Here is a 17,899-nt window from a genome sequence, read left to right on the forward strand (position 1 = left end):
GTTTGGATTATCCTCTCTCTTCCCTGCCCTGATGGGCCCTGCTCTGCTTAATTTCTAAGGTGGGCAGATGTAAAAAAGAACGGCCATCCTCTTTTAACTTCACGTTGGATAGAGAAGACCAGGAGAGAGGGGGCTTAGCAGCCGCAGAGTGTCATGCAAGATTGACAGCCCCTCTTCAACACCACTATTAAAGGTACCACAGACTTTTATTTTGCACTTTCAGAGAAGGGTTAATCACAGAAGATCATAGAGTTGGAAGGGACCGTGAGGGTCCTGAAATGCAGGAATATTCCACCCAACACAGGGCTCAAACCCACAACCTTGAAATTAATAGTCTACCAACGGAGCTATCCCACGTTAGTCGTTTGCTTAAAAAAGAAAGAAAGACAGAAGAAAGAATCTGGGGGCAGGGCTCAGACCTTAGGAGCACAGTCAGACCCACTTGTCCCTGTAGGCCAATACTGTCTGCACTGACTGGCAACAGCAATCCAGGGTTCCATGCTGCCGACCCTACCTGGAGATGCTGAGCCCTTTTGCAAGCAAAGCAGATTCTCTGCCACTGAGCCATATCACCCGAAACTTTGCTGCTGACTACCAACACTCCTCCACTTAATCTCAGACTGGTGGAGTGCTTTGTGCAGCGCTGGCAAGAGGATGGCCCTCTGCACGCTCTCAGAGGCGCTCCTCCTCTGCGTTCTCGCATCCCATTGCATTCTAGAACCCCATCCTCCCCCTACCTTACCTGCTCATTTGCCCTTAACTATTTGAGGATTAAGTGTTACAGACCAGTGTCGGTGTCTCTGATTAAGTATCAGCTTCATCTGAGCTGCCGGGGATGGGAGGTGGAGAGGGTGTGTGTGTGGATTGGATGCAGAGAGGAAAGACCGGCATAAACAAATCAGCCCTAAGGAATGGCCAGAGGAAGGAGAGGGGTCTGCTGCTCTGCGGTGGACCGCTCTGAATCGGTGGTATTTGGACACAAGAAAGGCCACCTCACTCACAAAGATAGGTGAGCTGTGTGCAGGGAGAAGGTTTTGCTGTATGGCCTGTGGGGGTAGGAAGGAAAGGCGCAAAGGAGAGATGGCAAGGGACGGTTGCCGGAGGGGAGTGTCAGAGAAACAAGAGGTGTATTGATAACTGCACAGGTGGCTTTTGTTGTGTGTTTGACGCAGGCCGCACCCAGCCAGGATCAAGCCCGCTCTTATGCCTCCATTTGCGACAGAGGCAGGCAAGTGGGTGTCACCGTCAGCCAAGCAACAATAGGAGCCTGTGTGTTTTCTTCTACTGCTGCTTTTGTTTTCTGCTCCCTGCTGCTTCCCAGCAGATCTTCGCCCGAGGCCGGTGCCACAGGCTGACATTGTGCGGGTTCTGGTGGGGAGGGGGAAATGGTTGAAAAGGGCCTGCATCTCCCACTGTGCCACCAGGATGATCATATTGGGGCCAGCCATCTTGGTTTGGGATGTTCTGAGGACCTGGCGGTAGTTACAGCGTTCTCCGGCCTTCTTCAGTCTCCAGATGTTGCTGGACTTGTTGGAAGTGCAAAAGCAGGGATCATTTAGTTTGTAATGTAAGGGTTAATGTTAGTCAACTAGACAAGAGGATGGCAGGTGGAGATGTTGCTTAGCAACTGGGCAGAGTGGCATGATCTTCACTGAGGCAGCACATTCTTATTTATTATTTGTAAAACGTAGCTATATACCGAAAAGTATCAGAGTGGTTTACCTCATTCATTACAACTGGTCTATAGCTATCACACTCCCCATTGAAATTTGTCAACATTAGACATGTCTGGATAGGCTTGTCTGAATAAAAATGTTTTTAGCAGGTGCCCAATAAAGAGTAAAGGGAAAATGGCTGCTTGGTGTCAGTAGGCAGGGAGTTCCAAAAGTTTGATTTCTTACAAATGCAGAATTATTCTTATTACCTGTAACAGCACCAGTTCCACATATTAAAGCAGTTAAGTGTTACCTCTGGTTAAGAACTTAATTTGTTCTGGAGGTCTGTTCTTAACCTGAAACTGTTCTTAACCTGAGGTACCACTTTAGCTAATGGGGCCTCCTGCTGCCACTGTGCCGCTGGTGTGCAATTTCTGTTCTCATCCTGAGGTAAAGTTCCTAACCTGAGGCACTACTTCCAGGTTAGCGGAGTCTGTAACCTGAAGTGTTTGTAACCCAAGGTGTCTGTAACCCAAGGTTCCACTGTATATGAGATACGGTGATCTCATGCTCCCTCTCATGACAAAAGTAATCCATTCGGGTAACAAAGGCTGATTCTGCTCCAAAACCGCGCCTGAACCCAGATCATATCAGATCTAGGTAATCGGTCTCATCCAGGAATATCAGAAGTTGTTCCACAACCACCCTCTCCGCCGCCATTGCCAACAAAGAGGTATTGGCAACCAGTCTATAGTTACTACTTTCTTTAAGTAGTAGCCTCTTTAAAAGCAGTGGGCAACCACTCAATCCATGCATTCCCCACACCTATGACCCATTCAGTCACCCCACTCCAGCTAGTTTTAATAAACCAGGATGGGCAAGTATCCAATGAGCAGGTGGTCTGCTCACGTCCTCAGGCCACATGAATTGGAACTAGTTCCCCCAACACGGCGTTGGAGACCTCAGCCGAGCGACTTTATCCTCCAATCGTTCAGCCGTTCAGTTAGAAGGCTTCCATTCCTCTGGTCAGGAGTAGCCAACCTCTGGATCACGTGCAGCAATGCCACCAGAAGGTTATTTGAGGATGCTCTGGAGCATAGCTGTCAACTTACAGATTTGAAAATAAGGGACCAGCAGCCAAAATAAGGGATTTTCCAAGCACAGGTATGTTCAACTTCTGAGCCCCTCCAAGCCAAAAGCAGAAAGCCCAGCCAGCAGCCAAATGAGGCCTCAAGCGGTGGTTCCCACAGCGCAGCAACCTGGCAAAGGGGATGCAGCAAGGAAAACCACCGTCACCTCTCCGCTGGGAAGCGCTGAGCAAAGGCGAGTCCCTGGGCAATGCAGCCGATTTGATCGGCACAAGGCATGCAAGCTCCACCCCCCAGTCGTTCTTAGACTCCTTATTGGGTGAGCAATGCAGCCAAGCAACACAGTTGGAGCCTCCCTCCTCCCTGGCCGGCAGGGAGGGAGGGAGGGAGAGGAGCTGCTTCCTTTGAAACCCGGAAAATTTAAGGGACATCATCAATAAGGGACAGCAGCGGGACACGGCGCTGGGATAAGGGACTGGGATGGTTGACAGCTATGCTCTGGAGGCAGCAAAGGAGCATCTCTCCACTGCCTTGGCTGCCACAGGGTAGGCCCAATTAGGAGCCTGAACGTGCGGTTGGCTCTGGGTATGCCTGCCACCTGAACAGCAGTTCTGACGAGCCTTAGGGATGAGAGCCGTACAAGGCGGTGAGCCTGTTTATTTTGCAAGCCTTCCTTTGGCCTTTTCTCCCCACTCCCCAATCTGGGCATCGGTGTGAGGAGTCATCCTCATTTTGGCAATGTCTGCTGGCTCAGCCCAGAATGCCTTGCTGATGAATCATTGAACTGGAGATGTTGAGAAGCCCAGCAAGCTATTGCAGTATCTTGTGTCTATGAGTTATCATAGTATCTGGTGTCTGGGCACGTTAGAGCTAGCAGGGATTTAAAATTGCAAGAATTGCCCTTTTCTTGATCACGGCGGCTGTGATCAGATTCCTTCAGCTTTCTTTTTTTAAGTATATTCAGATCACGACTGTACTCAAAGCCGCTCAAAGGGTTTTGTGCCTAGGAGGAGAAGGGAGTCCTGCCTTTTTTGCGATCATCCTCTTGCAATCAGATATGCTAAAGAGCCGTTTCCCTTCTCCAAGTCCTGGTCCTTATGAAGCCAAAACAGCACCATCCGAAGAGACACCCTCAGAAGAAGGAGATGTCAGCAGACTCAGGGAAACACCAATGTTTGCATAACCACAAAAAAGAGAGTCAAATGTTGACTGAACATGCTCAGTGGGTACAGAATGCTGAATTATTGTTGGAGACGCAATGATTGCAGAAGAATCAAGTGGCTGGAACTCTGAATGGGAGCAAGTGGGCCTGAATTGCAAGTGTATTTCATTTTTATCTCCAAGAAGCACAGTGTAGCATGCCTAGATCTTCTGTTTCTCTCCCCACCCGCTCCCCTGGTTGCTCCCACTTTTATCCTCACACAACATGCCTGTGAGATGGGTTAACTAGGCAGTTTGAATCAAGGTCAAACCATGAATGTTGTAGCTGAGTGTGGGTTTCTCTCTCCTCGCCCTCCATGCTGTGAATGTTTAGACTCCACCTGGGCTTTTGTGGAAGTTAAATCTGCCTTGCATATAGCAATGCTAGGATTTCACCTCTGCTTTGCATGAAAAAGCTCCTGGGTTCAATCCTCAGATCTCCAGGAAGTGATGGGAAAGACCCCTGCCTGGAACCCTGGACAGCTCTTGCTGCCATTCAGTGTAGGCAATGTTGGGTTAGATGGTCCAGTGGGCAAAAACGCATTTGTTACAGGAGAGAAGAAGCAGATTGGTCTACTGGCTGCTGGTGTCACAGCAACAGCCTAGCTGTGCAACTGGGGAAACAAGCTGATTGGTCTGCTGGCTAGTGATGTCACAGAAGGGCCCTTAACTCTACATTGAGAGAGCCTTTTCCATCTTGCTAGGATGGAACATTTACATAGGTATTAGGAATAGGGGTCTCAAAATCTCTTCAATTAATTTAGGGGGGGAAATAGTTTGACGGAAATGTCAAAAGCCCTACTCACATGGCAATGTTTCTCTATTCAGTGTGGACAACCTGAAACTTGTTGGAAGCGAAGAACTGTAGCTCTGAAGGTCTTCTGCTTAGGTCCTCAGCTCCACTGCAGAACATCTGAACTCCCTTGAGTGAGTCATATTTTCTCACAGGCTTAAGATTTTCCGTCAGTACAAGGAGGGTGGGATGAAAACAATTTCAGCTATGATCCCTTTGTGAGTGTTCTTCTCTTGCATGTGTTACTGGTTGACATTTTATCTTTCCACACCATGCTGCTATGCTTGCAAATTCATTTGCTTTTCCTTTCTCATAAGTGAGGAGTGTGGGGGTGCTTCACCAACAACATCTACAAAATTCATCTCTCTGCTGTAGCTGCTGGTCTGGCCAGAGAGCTAGAAGCCACACGACAGCAGCTCCTTCGTCATCTGAGATTGACAGACATCTTAATTTTAAAACATAAGCCTAGGCCTAGGCTCCTCCTGGAACAATAAGGACTAGAAATTTAACACTTTCTAAACTTGAAAAATGCATTTGCTTTCTGCATGGAACTTGAATGTACCTGTTATGGAGCAACTTACTGGCTGATTCGGGTAGAAAATAAAATCGTACGTTTCGATAACAACCATGCTGCCTATGTTCCTGGCAACAGTTGGGTTTATAAGTTAATTTCCCAAGAATCTATTAAATGCAGGTGCTTTTTGGCACGTTGAGGATTAGTAATCAGTTGTTCCAGGCATAACATTTCACTAATTTTATTATTTCCTGGGACGACTGGCAACATTTCCTGAGACGACTCACAAGTGGGGGCGGAGGGGCGGATTATGCATATGATATTCTTGCTGAGTCTGCCTGGAAATACAGAGGACCCTTGTAGCAGTAATAAAGATTGAATGTAAATCAAAAGTCGTTAGATTCTGTACCAAGGAGAACCCATATCCTACCAACAGAATTCCTGAGATTTTATGCCATAACTCTCTGTATTGTTATGCGTTCCCTGAGCAATTAGATTTCTGTGAGCAGGGCTACCCGCGTGGAAATATGCAGAGGCAATACCTGGACGTGACGAAAGAGTGCTATTAACTCCCCCACTCACCCATGCCCAAGGATGTGTTTCCATGGGATCTAAAATATCCGACAATGACCAGGAATTGGTTGGAGACTCACCTGGAAGGCGGGTGGCTATTTTGGAAAACCCTAGTTAGCCAGCAATGATGCTGATGCTAATAATAATAAAATAAAATTATTTATTTATTTCTTTATACATACCCCACCCATCTGGCTGTGTTTCCCCAGCTACTTTGGGCGGCTCCCAACAGAATACAGTGGTACCTCGGGTTACATACGCTTCAGGTTGCAGACGCTTCAGGTTACAGACTCCGCTAACCAGAAATAGTACCTCAGATTAAGAACTTTGCTTCAGGATGAGAACAGAAATCGCGCGGCGGCGGCAGCAGCAGCAGCTGGAGGCCCCATTAGCTAAAGTGGTGCTTCAGATTAAGAACAGTTTCAGGTTAAGAACGGACCTGCGGAACAAATTAAGTACTTAACCCGAGGTACCACTGTATTAAAAACACGATCAAACATCAAAAACTTCCCTAAACAGGGCTGCTTCCAGATGTCTTCTAAAAGTCAGATAGTTGTTCATTTCCTTGACATCTGATGGGAGGGCATTCCACAGGGTGGGCACCAATACCGAGAAGGCCCTCTGGAAGGAAGTCAAGACATGCATTCATTCATTCATTTATGCTGCCACCTATATACCGTATTTTTCGTCCCATAGGACGCTCCGTCCCATAGGATGCACCTAGTTTTTTTGGGGGGAAATAAAGGAAATTCCCCCCCTTTATTTCCCCCAAAAAACCAGGTCGGGGAAACCAAACCAGGTCGAGGAACAGCGGGATGGTGGCGCTGCGCCTCCTTGCTGTCCCCCGAGCTTGTGGGGCTGGCCGATGTCTGTCCGGCGGGCGGGGCGCTCTGCTTCAGGGCGCCCCTCGCGCCAGGTGGCAGGCTACTATCCGCAGCATGGGGAGCCCTGCGGGGAACTCCCCAGGGCTCCAACACTCTGCGGATGTCTGCCCGGCACGAGGGGTGCTCTGCTTCAGGGCACCCATCGCGCCGGGCGGCAGGCTGCTATCCGCAGTGTAGAGAGCCCTGCGGGAACTCCCGCAGGGCTGCCTAGGCTGTGGATGTGTTCCCGAAGCGCCGGGCGCTCTGCTTTCAGCACGCCCAGCACTCCGGGAAGCAGGCTGCCTAGGCTGCGGTGTGTTCCTGAAGCCTGGAGAGCGAGAGGGGTTGGTGCGCACCGACCCCTCTCACTCTCCAAGCTTCAGCGAAGGCCTGCATTCGCCCCATAGAACGCACCCAGATTTCCCCTTCATTTTTGGATGGGAAAAAGTGCGTCCTATAGGGCGAAAAATACGGTACATCAGGGGTGGGGAAACAAAGGGCCGTCTTCCCTCGTGGCGAACATCCCAGGGGCCATTTTCCCCTGGTGGGTGGGGCCAGAGGCAGAAGTGGGTGGAGCTTCTGGGATGTGCTTCTTACCTTTGTACACAGACACCTTACAATCTAGAACAGGCACAAGGAAACAGGAGAGGAAGGGGGCAAATGCAGGCAGTGTTCCCTGTGAGGAGGAATCGATGGTTAGAAACCGTTCTGGGAATTGTAGCTCTGGGAGGGGAATAGAGGGGCCTCCTAACAGCTCTTGGCACCCTTAACCAACTACAGCTCCTGGGATTCTCTGGGGGAAGCCATGGCCATGTCATGTGCTATCACAGCATTTAAAATGTGTAATGAATGTGGCCTGTGAGGGAATGCAGCCACCCCACTTCAGAGTGAAAAGGCTTCCCCATTCCTGAGGCAGACCTAGGAGATGAGTTTGAGCTCTCTAAGCCTCTTAGGGTGATGGCTGTCTCCCTTGAGATCTGCTGCTTAGTTGACTTTACAATACAATACTATATGATAATCTTTATTGTCATTGTCCCATACAGAACAACGAAACTGAAAAAAATCTACATAAGACATTCAGAAACCAACAAGCCTGTTATCCCAGCTATCCCAACCTGGTTAGCCCCCTAAAAACTCTGATACCCCGTTTTTAAATACAGTATACTCCCATAGAGATTCCTTACACTTCCTTTAAAACCAAAATCGCATTTGGATAGAAACTGTTTGCCTCTCTGCTGGACTGTTTCGATGACACCTTTCACCTTTGCTGCACGATACGTAAATCAATGCAAATGTTACAAAATGCCGGTGAACGTCCAGTGACCTCCTTCCGAAGGAAATCAAACCTGGGTAATCAAACCTGTGTCCCTGGAACATCTCACTGCTCAGAGAAGTGGATCGTGCTTACCAGCATGTGGAAAATAACTGTGCAAATGGATTGATCCAAACGAGTTGAACTTGAGTTCTCATTGAAACCAATGAGACCAGTTAGTCCCATGGATTTTAACAGAAAACTCAACAGTTTAGGCTGCAGTCCTAACCCCATGTATTTGGGAGTAAGCTGCATGGAATTCAGGCTGGTCTGCAGTTCCTTACCCAGAGCAATTTCAAAATGCAGAATGAATTGAGATCTGCTTTCTCTCTCTTTTTCTTGCAAGAATTTCAGTTCTGGTAGGCTGTGTGACAAGAACAAAGATTGTTCAGTGGGTGGGCTAATTAAAGCTGCCCCTGTCGTGCTTCAGTTTCTGATTGGCTCACTGGCCGTTTGAGGGAAGAAGTGACAGGCAGAGTTGCCTACAAATAATAACCGGTGTGGTATAGTGGTTAGAGGTTTGGACTACGACCTGGGAGACCGGGGTTCTCGTCCCCACTCTGCCATGAAGCTCACTGGGTGACCTTGAGCCAGTCCCCGTTTTTCTTCCTCACCTTCCTCACAGGGTTGTTGTGAGGATGAGATGGGGAGCAGGAGAACCATCATGCATGCCACCTTGAGCTCCTTGAAGGAAATCAATCAATCAATCAATGGCCAGGTGGATAGCTCAGTTGGTTAGGGCATGGTGCTGACATTGCCGAGGTTGCAGGTTAGATCCCTGTAAGGAACAGCTGCATATTCCTGTATTGCAAGGGGTTGGACTAGATGATCCTCAGGGTCCCTTCCAAATCTATGGGAATAATCTCCAAATGAATCCAAACTTCAATGTCTAAAATCCCTGGTAGAGGACAAGGTTCCTGAGATCACGTTAAGGGTAGTCAAATTCTGTGCGATTGCCATAAAACTTAGGGAAGAAGCTGTGCTATCATAATGATTAAGGTTTTAAATGATAATTTTAGGCTTTATGTTAGTGACTAAGTTTTAAGTTATATATTTTTAACTGTTGCTATATCTGTATTGTCCCTCTTATACCTAATTGCAAATTCAAATGTATCCCTATCGTGTTTTAAGACTTCCTTGATATTGTATGTGGGCTGGAACTGGTCTGTGACCGAAATAATAAAATTCAACTAATTCTATGGGAATATTTCCCAGCTACCTCTGGGTCAACAACCCTGTCCGCTCTCTGGAAATGTAGATTGCAATCATAGCCCCGAGAGTGTGCAAACCCAAAAAAGCTAGCAACCCATTACAGTGGTACCTCAGGTTACATATGCTTCAGGTTACATACGCTTCAGGTTACATACTCCACTAACCCAGAAATAGTGCTTCAGGTTAAGAACTTTGCTTCAGGTTGAGAACAGAAATCGTGCTCCGGTGGTGCGGCAGCAGCAGGAGGCCCCATTAGCTAAAGTGGTGCTTCACTGTAGTTGCCACTGACCATTGTTTGAATAGCTACATGCAGAAATTCAACTGGTAAAGCTTTCTCCCTACCATTTCAGCGGAACAGACCACCATGAGAGGTAGTAGACTCTCCTTCCTTGGAGGTTTGTAACAGAGGTTGGATGGCCATCTGTCATGGTGGATGCTTTAGCTGAGATTCCTGTTTTGCAGGGGGTTGGACTAGATGACCCTTGGGTCCCTTCCAACTCGTAAGTTTCTATTGATTCTATTTCACCAGCTGCATGTAAGGTTCTATTGATTCCATTTCACCAGCTGCATGCTGAGAAAAGCTTCACTGCTGGATTTCTGCCTGTCACTCAGGAGCCTTCCAAAGCAGGAGGGGAAGAAAGTTGGCGAGGCTAGAAGCCCAAAGTTGGTGTGTTCAATACAGGCCTGCTATAACCAAAATACATTTGATGCATCTGTTTAGACACCACAGAAGCGTGCAGGAGCAAAACATATAAAGTGTCTCTGCCCTCTGCTGGAACGTCAGAGCAAAGCAAGCAGGGGGACTGATTTATTTATTTACTCATCTTCTAAAGCATTTTTAATCCAATTCTTCAGCCAAAAAAAATGGTCTCAGGGTGGCTTTTATTTAGCCATTATATTTCAAGTGTTTGCACCCAACCGTTATGTGGTGTTGGGGCTTTACAATAAATAGAAGAAGAATAAAACAAAAAGCACTCCCAGGTAAGTGCAATAAAACAGCAATTGTTCCTCCTGTTATGATTGCTCAGCCTGTGCATGCAGTTCCCTTTGGTAACCAAAGCAGCACTCATCCATGTGCAAGAAGGAAGCATCAGCAGGGCTTGGGGAACCTTGAGGTTTGCAGAAGGACAAAATAGGATCCAAAGGAGCCTAATAAGACTTGTATCTGTTCAGTGCCCGTGCAATAAGGAAAACTGGGGGTGGAGTCTTGTTGTGGCTTTAAATGGTTGGCTGCCTTCGGTTTCTTCTGAGAAAAATTAGGCAGATTGTACATTTTTAAAAAGATAAAAATAGATAAACCATAAGAAGGAACACTCCACACTCCAACATTTTTGCTACAGGTCCCATTTGTTGCAGTCCAAAACAGCAGATGGCAGAATAGCATAGAAGCTCGAGATAAAAAGTCACAATTAAAATGCCTGGAAGAACTTAAAAAAAAAAAAAAAGATATTTGCGTGCGTGCTCAGTGTCCACAGCCAACATCGGACATTTGCACAGGTTGGCTCTCAGCCTTCCTGTGCCATCACCACTGTCATTTGAGACCAGGTAGCAGCCTGACTGCAAGCCCAGTTCTGGTCAAGGGTGATGGGACTTGGAGTCCAACTATATCTGGAGAGTCATGGGTTTCTTACACATTAGTGGAAGGCCATCCTGAACGGTCCAAAGTGTGTCACACGTGACATGTTAAATTCTTCAAGCAACGTAAACCCCCAAATATCTGAAAGACCATCTCCTTCCATACACCCCCCTCAGGTATTAAGATTGACATTATCTAGTCCAACCCCCTTCAGTGCAGGAATCATTCGTGGCAGATTGGCCATCCAACCTCCACTTAGAAATCTCCAAGGAAGCTGCATGTGGAGGAGTGGGGAATCGAACCCGGATCACCAGATTACGAGTCCACAGCTCTTAACCACTACACCACACTGCCTCTTACTGTCAGAAAGCTCTTCCTGATGTTGAGTCAGAACTTCCTTTCTTGTAACCTGAAGCCATGGCTTCAAGTCCTATTTCTTGGAGGTGAATTGTTTTAATTTATAATTGATTATTAAATTTCCATCCCATCTTTTCCCCAAGGAGATCAAGGGGGCATATCTGAAATTTCCCCCTCACAGCAACCCTGTAATGTGGGTTAGGCTGAGAGAGCATGACTGGCCCAAGGTCACCCAGCATGCTTCACAGTCAAGTGGGGATTTGAACCCTTCTCTCCCAGGTCTCAGTAGTCCAGTGCTATATCCCACTGGCTCTCTAACTCATCTCAATTTGTTTTAAACCGTTTTAGAAAAATGATTTTATTATTTTCAGAGTGAACAAACAATGAATACCCTTCTCCGCAAGAGTGCTACGTCTTGCCAAACAAATTGTTTTTAAGATGCAAACCATTCCCCCTGTTAAATAAAAATATCGTTGCATAAATCCCGGTGAGAAACAGGTGGTCTGTATCTGTGTTCCTTTTTTTAGCTCATATGAATTAAAACTGAACCAAGTTGCAGAAAATCTGCCTGACTTTTTCCGGGTTTTTCATTTGTGTAACCTCTCTGCCAGGTTTCCTGTGCAAATTAGGCTTGAAAGCTGTATACACTATAACTCTATAAAGATCCCAAAAAACTATTTGTAATTGTTTTCATGTGTGAGTGGGGTGGGTGGGTGTTTAGGGTCAGGTTCGCCATATTGATTTGTATGCTTTTGGTGGATATTTGTCATTGTCATGTTGGGCTGTGTATGTGATAAAGGGGAGCCATACCGGGGTGAAGGCATCTATTTGTCAGTTTCAGCTTATTGGTTAATTTTTCTAGTAAGGCTGTTTCCCATACTATTTGGTACCATTGGTCCATGCTTATTCCTAACAGGTCTCTCCAGTGTCTGGTTATGATGTTTCTGGCTGCTTTCCCCCTATTCTTCCTAATGTCTCAACAAATGAAACCGATTTGTTAAAAAAAAAAAAAAAAAAGTTACGTGGAAGAAAAAAATACGAGAGAGAGACATCGCACATACCTTTGTAAATCAAGAAAATCTTTAATAAAAATATATTTTTAAAAAAAACTATTTGTAATTGTTTTGATTGACATTGTTGTGACCTGGAATCTTATGGTTAATGGCAACTACCAACAACGATGGTGATGATGGTGTTAACCCCTGCTGGTTGCTGCTGCAGGTTTCCTGTTGCCATTTTAGCTGTGTATTCTTTTCCTTTCTTTGATTGTATTATTGATTATTGCTGTGATTTCTTTTTTGTTGTTGTTGTTGTTCAATTCCTGATCTCTGCTTTGGAATGTTCTGCTTTGCTTTGTGGTGGCAGATTGGTTTTCGTTTGTTGCTAGAGTGCTTTCCTGTTTTACTGAAATGGTGATGTTGAATTGGGTTTTATCTTGTACATCACCCAGGGAACAGAGGAGATGGCCATAGATGCTGGTACAGATGGGGCTACTACACCTTTAACAACTTGCCATTCAAGCTGCGCTACTATTAAAGGTGCAGAAGCCCACTTTTGAAGCCGGCCGTGGCACTGTGGGTGAAACCACAGAGCCTAGGGCTTGCCGATCAGAAGGTCGGCGGTTTGAATCCCCACAACGGGGTGAGCTCCCGTTCAGTGGCGTAGCGTGGGGGGTGCAGGGGGGGCCGGCCGCACCGGGCGCAACATCTGGGGGTTAGGGTTAGGGGGCGCAAATCCACGGGTTAGGGGGCGCAAATCCAAGGGTTAGGGGGCGCAAATTACTTGCCTTGCCCCGGGTGCTGACAACCCACGCTACGCCACTGCTCCCGTTGCTCGGTCCCTTCTTCTGCCAACCTAGCACTTTGAAAGCACGTCAAAGTGCAAGTAGATAAATAGGTTCCGTTCCGGCTGGAAGGTAAACGGCGTTTCCGTGCGCTGCTCTGGTTCGCCAGAAGCGGCTTAGTCATGCTGGCCACATGACCCAGAAGCTGTACGCCGGCTCCCTCGGCCAGTAAAGCGAGATGAGCGCCGCAACCCCAGAGTCGGCCACGACTGGACCTAATGGTCAGCGGTCTCTTTGCCTTACTGTATGTAAAGGGGCCGAATAGATAAATATTACAGGAAGCCCAAGCAGTTGTTGTTATGCTGTTGATTTAAACCTGCTTCTTCTTCTTCTCCTCTTCCTTAGACCAACCATTGCAAAGTAATAACAGCATGAAGTGCTTCTACAAAGCTCTCCTCGTCTCCTGGGTCCTGTTTGAAGGTATGTCTCGGAGGCAGGGTGCAATCTCGCCTCTGATGTTCTCACAGCCTGCAAAGCTGTGACCCACCAATCCCAAATGCAGACCTTCCAGAGGCATGCTAAAGAAAGGGTGAGGAACCAAGGGTTCAAGGGCCAAATAAAGCCTCCAGGTCTTTCCATCTGGTCCTCAAGACTCTCCCTAGGCCACACCAGTTCCCGTGACACACCCCCTCATTGGCCCTTCTCACCCCAAGCCCCACAAGCCACCCTTTGAGGCAGTGATGGCCACCAGCTTGGATTAGGCAAATTCATGGAGGATAAGACTAGCCATTGTGGCCCTAATGGCTATGTTCTGCCATCACTGTTGGAGGCAGTAACACCCTCAACACCAGTTGCTGGGAATCACAGGTGGGGAGAGCCCTCTTGTGCTCGGTCCTGCATCTGAGCAGCCGCTTTGGGAACAGGATGCTGGACTAGATTGGCCATTGATCTGACCCAGTACTTATGTTCTTCCTAGGGGCTGCACCCTTGCCTGCTCGGCTTACAAAGCCCCATTCCTCTTCCCAGCAGATACAGCCACCAAGCTTGCTTTTCACCTTCTTCTGTTCAGCAGCTCCATTTTGCACCCATTTTCACCTTCATCCCTGTGTCCATGCCTTCACCTGCTCTTTTTGTGGAACACCCACCTGCACACAAACCACATCCCTGGTAACATCCTTCATGTCCGTCCCCCCTCTCAATGAATTGCAACTACCAAGTGTCCTTTAGACCTGTGTTTCCCAACCTTTGGTCTCCAGCTGTTTTTGGACTACAACTCCCATCATCCCTAGCTAGCAAGACCAGTGGTCAGGGATGATGGGAATTGTAGTCCAAAAACAGCTGGAGACCAAAGGTTGGGAAACACTGCTTTAGACCAGTGTTTCCCAACCTTGTGCCTCCAGCTGTTTTTGAACTACAACTCCCATCATCCCTGACTAGCAAGACCAGTGGCAAGGGATGATGGGAATTGTAGTCCAAAAACAGCTGGAGGCACAAGGTTGGGAAACACTGCTTTAGACCATCCTTTCTCAACTTGTGGGCCCCCAGATGTTGTTGAACTACAACTCCCATCATCCCTAGCTAGCAAGGCCAGAGCTCAGGGATGATGGGAGTTGTAGTCCAACAACATCTGGGGACCCACAGGTTGAAAAACCGCTGCTTTAGACCATGGGTAGGCAAACTATGGCCCAGGGGCTGGATCTTGACCAATCGCCTTCTCAATCCAGCCCGCAGACTCAGCGTGTTTTTACATGAGTAGAATGTGTCCTTTTATTTAAAATGCATCTCTGGGTTATTTGTGGGGCATAGGAATTTATTCATCCCCCCCCCAAAAAAAAATAGTCTGCCCCCCACAAGGTCTGAGGGACAGTGGTCCGGCCCCCTGTAGAAAAAGTTTGCTGACCCCTGCTTTAGACCTTCTGCCCAGTTATGAAGCTACCATTTCACACCCCTGCTTTCATCTTCAATCCCGTTCCCACACCTCCTACTCCCAGCCTTTCGTCATCCCCTTTTGCACTCCTCATTTTCACTTCCATTCCCTGTTTTCCTCCTCCTCCTTACATTTCTCAACTCTCCTTTGCACATAGATCACCCCTGGGCTCATGCCTGCTCTTATCTATTCTGCAGCCGCCTTTGTGCACACACAACCCATTCTAATATATGTTACTGTAACTGTAGCCTGCTGGTTAGTTTCTTCAGTTGGAGAAGGTTGAGTTCAGTTGATGGATGCTGTATGTGCATGTATGGGTGTTTGCTTGCTAATAAAACATTTCTTCTAAATTGCTACGTTGAATCTGGAACTTCATGTTGAAGACAACACATGGTACCAGGAGTGAAATACATTGTGTGAAGGTACTATGGAATATTTGAGGGCCCCACATCCTTTATTTCTCTGACATCAGGCAATTGAGGAATGGAAGAGGGAGAAGCTTGAAACAACCTATTTTCCCCCTTCCTTTTAGCGTCCCTTCCTTCTCACTGTACTCAAACAACAGAAGAGGTTTGAGTAAAGCAGGGATGGCGAGACACAGGAGAGTTGTTTTCTTAAACAAAGAAAGGAAGAAACCAGTTTTAACAAGGATAAAACAGCAGAGATGGGTGGAACAGAGAGGCTAACGCAGAAAAAGCTCACACATAAAAGCTAACACATCAGAGACTTTCCTTTCTCACTTTACTCAAACCTTGTTTAAACCCAGGATTGTGATGTGGCACTGCAAATCCTCCACTGCAGGCTGCATGATAATAGCCTTACACACATACACACACACACACACACACATATACATACATACAGGCAGATATTCTTAATGTGTCCTGGAACTGTGATATTGCCTCTTACTTGCCTAGACAGAGAGGTATGGATTTTGCAAGGCACATGGCTTGTATGCAGCCTACTGTATCACATCTATTGCTCTGCCCATTTTTTGGCCTCCTAATGCTGGCATATGGAATGTGGCTCCAGGACTGAAAAATATTCCCCCCTTCTGTGTTTTGTTGCTCCATCGTTGCATTGTACACAGCTGATGCACTCGTTTGGCAGAGACTCTCCTGTTGCAAGCAATGGCTTCAGCAGCACAGGGGATCTGACCCAAAGCAAAAGTCCAGATTCAGGCAGCCAGAGCAAGGCGAGGCAAAGCAGAGCAAAGTTTAGTTCATCCTTTTCCAACCTGGTGCCTTCCAGATCTTTTCAGCTACAGTTCCCATCAGTCGCAGTTAGAACGACCAGCGATCAGGGATGATGGGTGGTGCAGTCGTCCAACGCATTTGGAAGGTACCAACCTGGGGAAGGTCCTAGTGAGATGAGTGCCAAGATTCCTTGGTACCTTGGAGAGCTCCATGCATTGCTCAAGCTGAAGAACCCAGCTCAAATGTTGTTTCAGCACCAGCCAACCTCAAACTGAGCCTTAAATGAGGAGGAGGAGGAGGAGGAAGAAGATGATGATGATTATAATTTATTATTATTTATACCCCACCCATCTGGCTGGGTTTCCCCAGCCACTCTAGGCGGCTCCCAACAGAATATTAAAAACACAATAAAACATCAAACATTAAAAACTTCCCTAAACAGGGCTGCCTTCAGATGTCTTCTAAAAGTCAGATAGTAGTTTATTTCCTTAAAATCTGATGGGAGGGCATTCCACAAGGCAGGCACCACTACTGAGAAGGCCCTCTGCCTGGTTCCCTGTAACCTCACTTCTCGCAGTGAGGGAACTGCCAGAAGGCCCTTGGAGGTGGACGTCAGTGTCCTAAGTAGCTGCGTCTGCCTTCAGCCAGAGGAGCCGCCTCAGTTAAAAAATCCCCAGCCTGCTTTAACAGGCACTGGCTCTGATGAAGCAGGAGGATACTGTGGTTCCACTAGGGCTTCTGAGTGGAGGTCAGAGGTGGGGCAACACAATCTCCTTGGGCTGAATAGGTGCTCATATTATGAGCTCCTCAAGTGCCCATGCTACTGAGTTAGTATGAGCATCCAGGGTTTGCTCAGAGGGCAGCTTCTTCTCTCTCTCTGAATCCCTGCCCTTATTCAACCCATAGATCATAACAGAGACTGGATCATAGCAGTACATGCCTACTCCAGATTGTGTACAGCCATTGAAGGTCCTGGCTCACCTACCTTATGTGACAGCCCCCTCAGCTACCCTGTTTAGAAGTCTACTAAGGAGCGACTGTGTTATTTGACTAAGTTGGAAGAAAGCCAGAAGGGAGCTTGTTGTTTTCCTTATGGGCCCTTTCTTTTTCTCCCCCTCACTCCAACATTGTGTAGGTAGATCCAGACAGATCTCTGCCGAGTGATGGAATTAATTTTCACCTTTTTTTGTTCTTTTGGCCATTACCCATAGCTTCGTTTGCTATGAAAAGCAAAGGAAGCTGTGCTGATCCAGGAAAAGGGGAGGAGGGAAATCAAAATTCCCACAGTTGGACATTGAATGCCTTTATAGGACCAGTCAAAACATCACACAGTAACAAGCACAGGCTTTCAAGTTCTCCAAAACTCTTCACTGGGCTGGATGTTATATACAGCAGGAGAGAAGAGGGAGGGAATTAAAAAAGATTTCCCCCCAAATAGCCTAGACACTGTAGGGTTGTCATATTTCAAAAAGTGAAAATCTGGACACAAAAGTTTTTGAGGTGTTGTTGTTTTTTTGCAAAGTCATTGGGCTTCTTCCAGTTTTGGCCAAAGTTCTTGAGCTACTTTTAAGAAAATTCACCAAAGTCTACATTTCCGACATGGGCTGCCATATGTCTGGATTTTCATGGACATTTTTAGCAATTTCCACCCGGACACTGTTTCTGATGGCCGAATCCTGGCTATGTCTGGGAAATTCCAGATGTATGGCAACCCTACTATAAGGTCTGTATCTACTACATCAGTCTCAAAATGAAGGTAGCTAGCTTGTTTGGATACAGTTCCTTCCAAGCAATCTGTCAGTAGCGGATGATGTATTGGGCTGCTGGCGCTTACCTGACCTCCCAGCAAC

General features: G+C 47.1%; 1 protein-coding gene across 9 annotated transcripts in view; it reads left to right on the forward strand.

The window, feature by feature from the left end:
* The window catches only part of MAG (myelin associated glycoprotein), a 70,875-nt gene that overhangs the window by 35,823 nt on the left and 17,153 nt on the right, over positions 1-17,899 (forward strand). For 3 of the 9 annotated variants that reach the window (XM_079986035.1, XM_079986036.1, XM_079986034.1), the window contains 3 exons: positions 60-193; positions 4,772-4,870; positions 13,332-13,406. In XM_079986035.1, coding sequence (XP_079842161.1) covers positions 13,358-13,406 — 49 coding nt within the window. In that variant the 5' untranslated portion in view covers positions 60-193; positions 4,772-4,870; positions 13,332-13,357. The remainder of the gene's footprint in view (positions 1-59; positions 194-4,771; positions 4,871-13,331; positions 13,407-17,899) is intronic. The other 6 variants (XM_079986038.1, XM_079986039.1, XM_079986037.1 and 3 more) reach the window with 2 other exon arrangements.

Source organism: Podarcis cretensis, assembly GCF_951804945.1.
Source record: "Podarcis cretensis genome assembly, chromosome: 8".
NCBI classification, from domain to species: Eukaryota; Metazoa; Chordata; class Lepidosauria; order Squamata; family Lacertidae; genus Podarcis; species Podarcis cretensis.